General features: G+C 35.0%; 1 protein-coding gene across 4 annotated transcripts in view; it reads left to right on the top strand.

Moving 5' to 3' along the window:
- Nubpl (NUBP iron-sulfur cluster assembly factor, mitochondrial) overlaps positions 1–13,760 on the top strand; it is a 220,782-nt gene that overhangs the window by 159,625 nt on the left and 47,397 nt on the right. For all 4 annotated transcript variants that reach the window (XM_078050245.1, XM_078050244.1, XM_078050246.1 and 1 more), the window contains one exon: positions 9,427–9,520. In XM_078050245.1, coding sequence (XP_077906371.1) covers positions 9,427–9,520 — 94 coding nt within the window. The remainder of the gene's footprint in view (positions 1–9,426; positions 9,521–13,760) is intronic.

Raw genomic sequence — 13,760 nt, 5'->3', positions numbered from 1 at the left:
AACACAAAACACAAGTGTGCACACATAATACATACAACACATAACATAATAGTAAAGGCCTTATAACTTTTTACAGGTGAAATCTCCATTGCAATGTTTAAAAACTCTATAGTCAAAAAATAGAACTGATCAGCAAAACATTAACCTATGTCTGTATGAGCTCAAAAAACAAAATAGAACTTCATGATGTGGAAAAGGGCAATAATAAAATAGATATTGAAAAAAGCATCCTGGTTCAGCCAGATGTAAGGATAGCCAAACTGGAGTTTTGGATATCAGTTGTTATGGATTTGAGCCAAATCATCTTTTTTTTGGTCTGTAGAAATCCCTTTAGTTAATTTCTCTGGAATCCAATTGGGCTGCTGTTCTCCCTATGGAAACACACAAACAAACCCTTGACTCCAGACAATTGCTGGGTCAGGACCTTTCCATTGTCCTGTTAGAATATCCTTCCAAAGTACCTTGGGCTTATGCACATTTTTTGAACACATATGCCTTTCCGCAGTACTAAGTCCTGATGAATCCAAATTTAAAAAGTTTAGAGTAAAAAGGGTTATTTTAAGTTTATCTTTGGGGAATATATACCTCTTCCCAATTCTTTATTTTTGCTTTAATAAGTACATTTTAATAGTTTGATGAGCTCTTTCAACTATGCCTTGTCCTCCCTGTGGATTGTATGGGATTCCTGTTATATGAGTAATGCCAAATGATGAGCAAAATTGTTTAAAAGAGGTAGAAGTATAACCAGGGGCATTGTCTGTTTTTAACTGTTTTGGAACGCCCACAGTGGCAAAATTTTGTAAGCAATGAGCTATAACATCTTTAGTTTTTTCTCCAGCATGAAGGGAGCCCATCAAAAATCCAGAAGAAGTATCAACTGTAACATGCAAATATTTTAATTTTCCAAATTCTGGCAAGTGTGTGACGTCCATCTGCCAAATATGGTTAGGTATCAATCCTCTAGGATTGACTCCAAGATTAACTTGTGGTAAAAAGGTCACACAGTTTTGACATTGTTTTGTTATTTGTCTAGTTTGTTCCTTAGTTATTTTAAAACGCTTTTGTAAAGTATTAGCATTGACATGGAACCTTTTATGAAAATTTATAGCTTCTTCTAGTATAGAGAAAATATGTATGTCATGTGTAGTTTTGTCTGCTAAATCATTGCCCAAACTAAGGGCTCCAGGCAATCCTGTATGTGCCCTGATATGTCCTATAAAGAATGGATCTTTTCTGTCCCAGATTAGACTTTGTATAGTGGAAAGCAAAGAGAAAACAGTAGAGGAAGGGGAAATCCTACCAGCATCTTCAGTATATAGCATTAACTATATACTGACTATCAGAAAATAAATTAAATACAGAATCTTTAAACATCACAAAAGCTTGTAATACTGCATTAAGCTCTACCTTTTGAGCTGATTATTTGGGTACTAAAAATGTAAAAGTTTGATCAGGTGTAACTATTGCTGCTTTACCATTATTTGACCCATCAGTGAATATATTTGGAGCATTCATGATAGGTGTTTTTCTTGTCATTTTTGGAAAAATTACAGGATACAATGACCAAAAAGACAATAAAGGATTAGATGGTAAGTGGTTGTCAAATGAAACATTAGATTTGCACATGATTATTGCCCAAGTATTTAACTCATTAGCTAACTCATCAATTTGATTCATAGTATATGGAGTAATAATTTTATTGGGAGAAATTCCAAACACTCCCTTTGCTTCTTTTAGTCCTTTGAGTATTAATTGTCCTACAGCCTCAGGATACCTAGTAAGAATAGTGTTAGGAGAATAAGATAAATGTATCCATAATAATGGACTTTCTTGCCAAAATACTCCTGTAGGAATATTTTTTGTTGGTAGTACAATAAATAATAAAGGCAAACTTATATAAATTCTATCCAAATGCATATTTTCCATATATGTTTCAATGATTTTTAATACTTTCTTGCTTCAGGCATTAACATGCGGGGTGAATTTGGATCTGATGGACCTTTTAGGATATCGAATAAAGGTCCCAACTCTCCTGTTGGTATACCTAGATAAGGCCTTATCCAATTTATGTCTCCTAATAACTTTTGAAAGTCGTTAAGTGATTTGAGTTGATCTACTTGTATTTGAATTTTTAGTGGACGGACCATGGTTGAGGGTAATAGAACTCCTAAATAATTAATTGGAAAATTTAATTGTACTTTATCTATTGCTATCTCTAGATTATAATTTTTTAATAAGTTTGTGTGGCATAACATTCTAGCAATGTGTTTTTAGCGTTGTGTGCTAATAATACATCATCCATATAGTGAAATATTTGTAGTTCAGGATTTTGATTTCTAAGTGGCTGGATTACTTTGTTAACATAAATTTGACACATAGTTGGGCTGTTAGCCATCCCTTGAGGGAGTACTTTCCACTCATATCTCTGATCAGGACCTTCATGATTCAGTGCAGGTATAGTAAATGCAAAACATGGACTATCCTCAGGATGAATTGGAATTGAAAAAAACAATCTTTATTATCTATAACTAAAACATACCAAGTTTTTGGCAAAGCAGACAATTGAGGAATCCCCGATTGAGCAGGTCTCATAATAACCATCTCATTATTAATGGCTGTTAAATCTTGCAATAATCTCCATTTACCAGATTTCTTTTTGATGACAAAAATGGGAGTATTATGGGGAGAAACAGAAGGTTGTATATGTCCTTCTGCTAATTGTTGTTTGACAAGATCATGGGCTGCTTGTATCTTTTCTTTAGTCAGGGGCCACTGAGGAACCCATACTGGTCTTTCTGATTTCCAGGTAATTTTTATTGTCTCAGTGGCCCTTTCTGAAAATCCAACCCATGTCTGTCTGTTCCTTGATCTATTTGTATTAGTGCTGCTATACCTTGTTCTTGTTTTTCTTATCTTTTTCCTTTCCTAAAACCTTGTCTAGTCATAATAGTGGGTGCATTTTGGTTGATGTTATTTGTTAATGTCAAGCCTAATTGGTCTAGGATATCTCGTCCCCATAAATTTACAGGAAGATAATCCAGTACATATGGCTGTATAGTTCCTTCACATCCTTCAGGATCCTTCCAATCTAATACCATTGCACTTCTATGGGGATTAGTCGCCACTCCTAGGCCTTGAAGCTTTTGAGTGGCTTGTTGTAATGGCCAATGTTTTGGCCATTCTTGACGAGAGATGTTGTTAAGGTCTGCACCTGTATCCAGTAGCCCATTAAATTCATGTCCTTGAATATTTAGTTTATTGTACTTTCCTATGGCAAAGATTTTAATTTTAGTTGTATAATAAAATTGTAAGCAGCTTGATTCACAGAATCATTCAGTGGCTGTTGATTAAATATTGTTAGACACTGTGGAGAGGGCTGGATGTAGAAGGAAAGTACAGAAATGCATATAAATGTTCTTTTCTGTTAGGAAGCATACATTGAAATTAGGGAGATAATTATGTATAAAAATAACAAGAATTCTTAGAGCTGGAAGAATGATTTCAAATCCTAGAAATTAGTTGAATCTAAGGTCCTAGGAGTTTGGTAATTATTGCCTGTAAAATTTGGCCATGGGGCTTGAGAGCAGGCTAAATGCGTCTTCCATACCAGTTTTATTAGTCTGTCTTCTGTAACAATATCTAAGGCTTGGTAAATTATAAAGAAAAGACGTTTAGCTGGATATAGAAGCATATACCTATAATCCCAGTAGCTCAGGAGGCTGAGGCAAGAGAATCACAAGTTTGAGGCCAGCCTCAGCAAATTATTGAGATCCTACCTCAAAATAAAAGGACTGTGGATATAGCTCAATGATAAAGCACTGCTGGATTTAATCCCCAGTACCAAAAGAAAGAAAGAAAGAGAGCAGGGGTGGGAGGGGGAGGGGGAGGGAGGGAGGGAAGGAGAAAAAGAAAAGAGCTTTATTTAGAGGCTAAAAGTCAAAGATCAGGTGGTTCCATCTGTTTGGCCTCTGATGAGGGCCCCCTTGGCTGCATCACAGCATTGTGGATAGCATCATGGTAGGAGAAATCACTTGGTGGACAACAAGCCAGAGATTTGGAATACAAATGAACACTAAGATGGAAGAGGAGATGTGTAGGGCAATATATATGGGAGAAGGGCACTGAGCTTCTATCCCCTCTCCTGGAAGGCCACTCTCTGGGAACTTTCACATATTCAGCTATTCAGAAACCCTCAGAACTCTGTCCTTTAGGTTTTTATAAGAAGCTTTATTACATCATGATTGATTACATCATTGGCCATTGCTTTGTCAACTCAGCCTTCAGCCCTTCTCCCTTTTCATGTTGGTTGAGTCAGATGTAGGACTGAAAGTTCCAATTCTCTGATCACATGGTTGGTCCCACACTGTGGCTAAGAGCTTCCAGCCTCCTGTCAACTCATGAGCATACAAAAGACACTCTTCCCATTCTGGAGTTTCCAAGGATTTTAGGACTTTCACATCAGGAATGGGATACAGACTGTGTAGTCAGCTTTATTCACTGCTGTGACTAAAATGACCCAACCAGAACAACTGTAAAGGAGGAAAAATTTATTTGAGGGATTGTGGTTTCAGAGATTTTAGTCTATAGAAGGCCAGCTCCATTCCTCAGGCTCCAGGTGAAGCAGAACATCATGGAGGAAAAGTGTGGCAGAGGGAAGCTGGTTCACATGATGATCAGATACACACACACACACACACACACACACAAATATATATATATCCCCAAAGCCATGCCCTACGTGAACCACTTCCTCCAGCCACAGCCCACCTACCCACAGCCTAGCCACCACTCAGTTAATCCCATCAGGAATTAATTCACTGATTGAGTTAAAGATATAACCCAATCATTTGTCCTCCAGACCTCCTTGCATTGTCTCACATGTGAGGTTTGGGGGACACTACATCTAAACCATGACACAGATATATAAATAGATAGATAAGATAGATATGGCTTTGTACAAGTTCTGGGACTGCATTATATTTGGATCTGGATGCATGTCAAATAATTCCAAGGGACATAAGAGTCCTAAGTTACTGTGTAAAAGAGGCATCAAGTGAGAAGCTTCTTTTTACAGATTCAAGTCCTAATTGCTTGTCTCATCCCATTTTCCTCAGTTGCCCTGGACACTGGCTTTGTGTTTTTGTTTTCCTAAGTTTTTTATTACATAAATATGTACATAATTGTACATGTTTATATGGCACGATGTAATGTTTCAATATTGATATATATTGTATAATAATCAAGTCAGGATAATAAACATATTTATCGCCTTTTTAAACATTTATTATTGCTTTGTGGTGAAAACATTCAAAATCCTCTCTTCTAGTTATTTTGAAATATATAGTCAATATATTATTGGTAACTTTGGCCTCCCTATTGTGTGCCAATTAGGAGGACTAAGTTCTGACTTCTTTTTTTCTTTTTTTGATTCTCCTTTTTCATTGTTTTGTCCCCCTTCAGTTTTACATGTATTTGACTTGGTGGCTACATGCTGAATTCTCTGCAGTAGTGCTATTTCTGTATTCATAGGGCATCTGGACTACCTTGGTATCTTCAGTTCTAGACTGACTGAGACTTTCCTACTGTAATCCTTTGTGACTGGAGCATGAGAGAGAACTGAGAAGGTTTTACCAGAGGTGGGATTGCGATGAAGCTAATGAAATTTCAGCTTAGTGTTACATGTTCACATGAGACCTTATGAGATCTTGGGAATTGTACAATGTTCTAGGTGGAGAGTGGAAACCAGGTTGCATTTAGGAAGCATTCCTGTTATTCAAGAGATCTTAGAGAACTTGAATCTTTAAAGTTCTGGCACTTAATGGTGATTTTTTTCATATTCTAAATAAATACAGGTGTTCCCTACTTAAGAGACTTAAAGTAGTTCCACTTTATAGTGATGGGAAAGCAATACACAATCCATAGAAACTACTTCGGATTTTGGAATTTCATCTTTTTCCCTGACTAGTTGTCTATGGTCTCTTGTTATGTTGGGCAGCCACAGCAAGCCCCTGTTCTCAGTTAACCATGCATTATGAAGACAACCACTACCCTAGAGTGTTGCTAAGCTATTGTGGGTGGCAGGTTAGGTATGTGAAACACATTTTTCACTGATGACATTTTCAATTTTCTGGAGTTGTAATCTGATTATAGTCAAGGAGCATCTATATTGATATCTTTATTTAATTTTGCATTCACAATTTTGTGTTTCTATTTGACTAGAGAACCATACAAAATGTATATGCTTCAAGACACACAAAATCTGGTTCTACCACTGGGTTTTATTAATAAATGAGATTCTGGTATATTTCTTTACACTTAGTAAAACATAATTTCTACAAGTAAACAAACTCTTATGTAGAATCTGGAGAAGCCCCAAATCATTCTAAAAATCAATACTTTTGGTGGCTCTTTTATAAGAGAACTGAAACTTCTTGGTAGTTAATATATTTCAATATTAGTATTAGTGAATATCATAAAACTGAAACTCACATATCAACTTTAGTTAAGTCCAATTCCAATCAGCAAGCCTTTATGGATAGCCACTATGTGTGACAAAGGTGTTGAACTAGGTTCTTTTCTCAAATAGATTAAATTCATTTTAAGAGTAATTGGAAATGAATTGCCTTAACAATTTTTTAATAGGTCTCTGAAATAAGAACTTGAAGATAACATGATAAATATGGTTAAATGCTAAGGAAAAACAGTGATAAATTGTTGGCACCAGTCATCTGGTATTCTCTGAAACAAACCTGTTAATCTGCTTACTGAGAATAAAAAATTAAAAGTTTTTTATCCCTTTTTTTTTTTCAGTGCTGGGGATACAACCTAGGGTCTCACCCCAGCCCATCCTTTATCTTTTCTTGGAGATATTTTATAGATGGTGTTTATAGTTAACCTTGGGGTAATTGTTTTTCAAACCAAAGAACCCTATATTAAATATTAGCCAAATAATGTTCATCATATCATCATTCTCTTAAAATATGGCATTTTATCAGTATCAAGTGCATACATTTGTAAAATAGCATAGGATTACTAAACGACAAATCAATATGTAGTGTCAGATACTGGTAAATATTTGAAGAAAAGCAATGTCAGGGAAGGAGAGAGATCAGTGGTAATGGGGTGTTATTTTAGAAAGACTGACTTGGTTTTCTCATTATTCCTTGTATGTGCCTATCACTTGCTGGGGCTCCTGGCTGGAATACTTTTCTTTAGCTGTCTGCATCACTTGCTTTATCACTTCATTTGTGGCTCTGGCCACCCTTTCTACAGTAGCACCGGTCACCATTCTATCCTTTCTCTCTACTGTACAAGTTTTCTTAATCATCTGACCTTGGGAACCAATGAAAGTCAAAGAAATTTTTTGATAAATTCTTTGCTATCTGAACTCTTTATCACTTTATATATGAAATTCAAGAATTGAAGAGCTTTTTAGAACTTTTCTTATTTGATCTGGTTATCCAAAACAGGAGACAAATAACTGTATAGTGAGAGATGCTTGTAGTTTTCTTCATAACACATATTGCTCTGATTTGTCTGTATTCAGGTCTCCCTTAATAAAATATCAGTAGCTAGAATGTTGTTTTATTCATTGCTCTATCCCCATCACCTGGAACAATGGCTGGCACCTAATAGATTCTCAATAAATATGTGTTGAATAGGTGTATTAATATGTGAACGAATCTATTGATCTAATCTCATTCAAACTTTTTATCAAAAATGATTATGTGGAAAAGGCATGTTACACATTGAATTATACAAATCATAATATGGAATTACCTACACAGTTACCATTTAGATTAAAGGAAAAAAAAACAAATCTCAAACCTTTTTGTATGTGTTTATTTGATCATTCATTCCGTGGGGAGAAAAAACTTAGTAATTATCTCCTATGTGTCCATTCCTTTCTAAAGTATTCTAACTCAGTTTAGTTTTATAGGAAGATACAAAATCTTTCAAGTTCTGAAAAGTAGGTACCATGATACCATTTAATTATGAATACTTAATATATAGAAGGTACTTAACCATTTCTTTGACAAATAAATGAGTGACTAGGTGAAGATACAGTAGGAACACTGTATCTAATCTAGTGGGAGATTTCCCTAAGGAAGCGAATTTTAAACTAGGATCTGAAGAATGAGGAGGAACTACTCAAAAACACAAGACACAGTGTTTTAGAGCTTAAACTCAGATTTTATCCTAAAAGCTGGAAAATAGTGTTAAGCAAAAAAGCACAACTAGTCTTGCATCTTTTATGTGGTCTGTTTTCAGTGTTGCTAGGGACAGACTGGAAGGGCAATACTGGAGCAGAGAGAATGGCTGGGAGGCTTTAATAGTAATAGGTGGCAGTGACCTCCCTTGGCTCCTTGGCGGTAGAAGAAGAGAAATGTGGATACATTTGAACGATTTTAGCAGGCAGAATAACTGACTGGGGTAAAGAAGGAAAAGGAAGCATTAAGTATGATTCCAAGATTCTACTTGAGGCAACTGAGAGGATCCTAGGACCTTTCAGAAGACTGGAAACTCAGGGAAGAACTATCTGAAAAGAAAAGAGCACAAGATATCCTTAAGAACTAACTAGATTGAGTCTGAGCATTATAGACTTATATAATTGCTAAATTTCTTTTTAAAAAATGTTTGGAAAGAAAGAATCAATGTTAATAGTATTGGGATGGTAGTTATATTTAATTTTTTTCTTATTAAGTTTTGGTTTTCATTATTAGTATGTCATATTTTGTGAAGGAAAAATGATAAATTTATGCCACAGTCTGGCTGGGGACAATTCACAAGCCACTTGTCAAGCAGGAACAAACTTTATTTTTAGTGAGCCAGAACCTCAGGTTCCCCCTGCCCCCCCCCCTTGAGGCAGACTTCCAGGTCGTGTGGGCGGAGCCAAAAGAGTCCCCCAATGAGCAGCTCCATGGTCTGAAAGGACAGGGAAACAGCCCAATGAGCGTCACCACAGAGGAGCCAATCAGCTGGAAGTTTGCTGGGGCTGCAGCTGGGGGTGGCATCACTGAGCAGGCTCTGGCTCTCAACAAATTTAGAAAATTTATGTTTGCATAGGAAGTGCTATGCCAGCAAGCAACAACAATAAAACCCCAAGGGCAAAAAGCTAAGACCTTTTAGATAAAATGTTGAATTATACCCAGTGAAATTAAATGATTTGTCCTGATTAGGAGACAATTGTAAAATGGGGTTGCCATTACTATCTGGAAATTTAAGCGTATCATTCAAAGATCTACCAGAGGCAATGGCTGTCATGTATTCATCTTTGACCTTATCCCTTGGTGCCTGGCACCTAGTGAGGACTCAAGTGACAGCTGTTATTTTAGATTTGTTATTAGCACATTCATTTTGTTTATACTCACTATTTTTACTAGAATGTTTATACAATGATGTTATTTATGTCATTTTGATTTTTAGGTAGATTGGGGTCAACTGGACTATTTAGTTGTTGACATGCCACCAGGAACAGGAGATGTACAGTTATCGGTTTCACAGAATATTCCCATTTCAGGTAAATCTAAATCTTAAAAGGTTAAAGTAATTTATGCTTTCTTTGATGTGTTGATGTTGCCATAGAGAAAAAACAAACTGCAAGACAGGCAAACATTTTTATGCTTAAAAAAGAACTTATAAATTTTCCATTAGAGATCTAAAGCATAAATTGAGTTTTTCAGATTATCAGAATGAGCATATTTAAAAAAACATAAAGACATTTTGAAAGGTGGTGATATAATTCTATGTTCCAGAAATGTAGGCACTCAAGCATATTAAACTATGAAATATACAAACTTCACTAGTTAATAGCAGTCCAATAACTTACAGCACTGGTGTATGTGGCAGGCACTTAGTAAATATTTATTGAGCAAGTATGGAATGAGAGAAAATATTAGGAAATTTGTCTGTTTTGTAAATACAACTATAAGAAAATTTTATATTCTTTTACTTATTTAAAGTCAAAAGAGCAATTAACAAAGTAATTTATCAAATACAAATTATTTATATATTGTAGTGGATTTTTTTATTATGTGGAATTTAAGTATTAGTAGTTACCCTTTGTATCGAACCTGTTTCTAAAGATTTCCCCAAATTTCACAAAGATGTAGTTGCATATATAAGTGAACTCATGGAAAAATAGTTAAAATGTCTTCACGAGTTATTTACTGATTTTCGAAGTCATTTCATTGACATTTAATTACTAAAAGCATGTAATTTAAGTTTTTGACAAGATATACTTTTATTTTAAAATATTGATATAACCTCATTATTATGGATATTTTGAATGTTTTAATACATTGGTAACCTTAATGGAATCTGAGATGTTTTCTTTGGTGAGACAGGCTATTAAGTATGAGATGGGAGTAAACTGATGTGAAAATAATTCATCCTTTTTGTAATCACTGGATGGTGCAAAAGCTCTATCTAAATGTATCATTTTTTAGAAACTACTTGACTTTAAAAGAGCTTTTCATGGAGGGGTAGCGAAATGTCATCAGTTAGGAGTCTTGGTGTCATTGTATTTCTAGAAGCCATATGAGAATGAAATTTTTTATATTTGGAAAAAGACATTCTTTTAGAAAATTTATGCAGGCAGACCTGTATAAGCAAAAAGATCCTCTTTGTGAATGCTAATTAGCAGCTCTTTATGTGTGTTCCATTTTGTTCCATGGGTTGGATGACAGGCTCATTATAAGAAGAAATTTTGAAGAAAAATAATAATTCCTTACTTGTGTTAAAAGTATTGTATCACAACAATAAAGGTAAATGTGTTGACAGCAATATTAATGGCTAATAGATTTAAGTTTGAGTTTACATAGACTGTTGAATCATTACATATTACAAGTATAGACCAGAATGATACCTAGTGGTTGCAGTAATTGCTGAAGGGAAAGGAGTTAGGTTAAAGGATGAGAAATGACCAATTATAATTATAGTCTTAAGATTTGCTCTTATCTTATTGAAGTTGCCAAGAGGAGAAGGCAGAGTTTTTTTTTATGGCTGGCTTTATTATTTTTCTACTTTTTTTTTCTTTTTTGTTTAGTTATACAGTTTACTAATTTTTTGCTTATTTCTTTAATTTGTTTATTAGTTGTTGCCTATTTTATATTGGACAGATTCCAAGACTGACTTCTGGAAGTATGTCTTAAATGCATGCTTATATGCTCTTAGGAATCATTGATCACTCAGTTGCTTTTCCATAATGAAAATGATTAATATTCTTCAAGAAGTATTATAATTTCCTTGAAAATACATGGACTATTTTAGTATTCAAATTCTAATAGATATTACCTAAAATATTTTTTTCTTTATTCAACTGAAGTCCTCTGAATTACTGTCTAAAAACTGTCTTAGTTTCATTTTAACTATTGGAATTAAGTGAAGATTAATTTTACCAAGAATTGAAGTCTCAGTAATTTACTTATATTAAAGTACATATTAGTCAAGGTCCTAGCAGGAAAGAAAGAATTCATTTAATGAAGGGATTAGTTGCAGAGGTGTGGGCAACATTCAGAAAACCATCAAGAGATGGTGAAGTACCCAGGGACTAGTGACAGTAGGAAGTTGTTACTGCCCCCTGCCCCCCCCCCACATACACACCCCTGAAGAGGCAAATGAGTGAACTGTGTTAGTGGAAGCTGGAGATTTCTTGGAACCCTGGGAAAGGGCTGTCTGATGAAAGCTATGGCCATTCTCAGAACTATAGCAAGGTTGGAGAGAGTAGCATGCAAGGTAGGTAATAATACTTCACCTTTTTTCCCTCCCACATTCTCTTTTTTCTGCTACTGGTACTTGTTGGTGGCAGATCCCCATTTGGAGTCAAAAGACAAGGAAACTCGGTGATACAATCCACAGAGGTCAGCTACCAGGGCACTCACTGGTCAAGAGACAGAGGATGGAAAAATGAACCTGGGCAGAGACTGAAGAGGGAAAAGAAGGAAGAGTACATCCAGTGGAATAACTAACATAGCTTCTCATCTTCATGGTCATCATTTCATTATAAATTAGTGACTGTGACAGATGAAATACAAAGCCAGGGGACAAGATTCCTGCTCTATAGAAGTTTTCAAGCTAATATAGACAGTACTGCACAATAATACACTCAAATTGGTAGAAAATCGATATTATCATGAGACAATATTATACTGTCATTAAACATAAAGAGAATATATACACTGTAGGTGAGCAGTGATGCAAATATATTTTGTGTAGTGAGAAGTAATAGATGAAAAAGTTGTTTTTGATAGGACAGAATTAGGGGGGAAATGTTCTTTATAAGTAAAGATTGATACAGAAATGAAACATTTGGAAATTTTTCTTATAAGAGAAGGGACAGAGACTGAGCAGCTAACAGGGGAGCCATTATAATCCCTGGTTTGTTCTTTCTTTTTCTTCCAGGGAATGGCAAAAGTGATATAGAAAACATCCAAGTAGTTCTTAATGTTCTAATAATCCACAGTGCGGGTCCTATTTTGATTTCTTAACTCCTGGATAGGGAAAAGCTGCTGTGTATGGCAAAGTATTCAGCTAATTAATACCCTGAATATCTATGGGCTCCAGAAAAGCTGCCCTAACATCTGGTGTTATATTATGATAATGAGGTGATGTCCTTTCTTCCCTGTCTAAGACCTTTCCTGTCTGGGCCCTATTGATAGAAGGAAAGCCAGAGACCCTTTTTCTACTTTCTCATTTAAATGAGATGGGATAGGAATTTTAAATTAAGCTACTGTAATATTTCATCATTGCTTAAAATGAAAAGACTTTTCTGGCTTGTGAAAAGTGTTGGGCCTATTGCCTCTCTGATTGAACTACTCATCAAAAATTCTTGAGGAAAAAACCCACACATGTTCACCCTGGTATTTTCCTCTCCATCAGTAATTTACCTGGCTTAATCAATTGTCTGTTCTATGATGACACTCTTTGTGAATTTGGACAGTGGTTTTGTGATGTGAAAACCTACCCTCATGAGGGATTGAGAGATCAGAAACTTATTGGTGATGTGATAAATACGTGAATGGCCAAAGGCCTCTGCTTGAAATAGTTCCTTGATTGTAATTTACTCTTTCAAAGCAAAAGGAACAATACTGTTTGCATTGAATTTTTAGTGCTGTATTTTCCTTACAATTTTACAATTTATAATTAACCCATACTATAAAGCTAGAAACATGCTTGCATCTTAAAGTAGAAGACTTAAGGGGCTGAGGTTGTGGCTCAGCGGTAGAGTGCTCACCTCGCACATGGGAGGCACTGGGTTTGATCTTCAGCACCACATAAAAATACATAAGTAAAATAAAAGTATTGTGTACATCTATAACTTTAAAAAGTATTTTTAAATAGAAGACTTAAATTATAGATTTTCCTAGTGTTTTGGAATAGTAAATCTTCATTTATGTTTTCAGTTCCCAGATTGGAACATTAAAGGAGATAGTCAATTTTGGACTTCTTTCAGGTGCACTGTCTTTCCATTGCAAATGTTGGATGCAGTTATAATTAATGGATACTTGGCAAGAACTTCATGATGTAGACAGAGTTTTTGTTTTATTTATCAAATTATAAAAATTCTTTCCAAAATAAATTTGCTTTGTTGTTACACAAATTATACCAACTGTTAGAAAGACTAGCAACTGTATTCCACAATTTTATCTTTTAGGTCATTCCTGGTATTTCATTCTGAAACTTTAGTCCTTGTTAGATAAAACTTTATAAAATTAAATATAACATCATTGGCTAATAAATAATATATTTCTAATCTGCAG

The sequence above is a fragment of the Ictidomys tridecemlineatus genome, chromosome 5 (genome assembly GCF_052094955.1).
Source record: "Ictidomys tridecemlineatus isolate mIctTri1 chromosome 5, mIctTri1.hap1, whole genome shotgun sequence".
Lineage (NCBI taxonomy): Eukaryota > Metazoa > Chordata > Mammalia > Rodentia > Sciuridae > Ictidomys > Ictidomys tridecemlineatus.
This window is presented reverse-complemented; position numbering and strand designations above follow the sequence as displayed.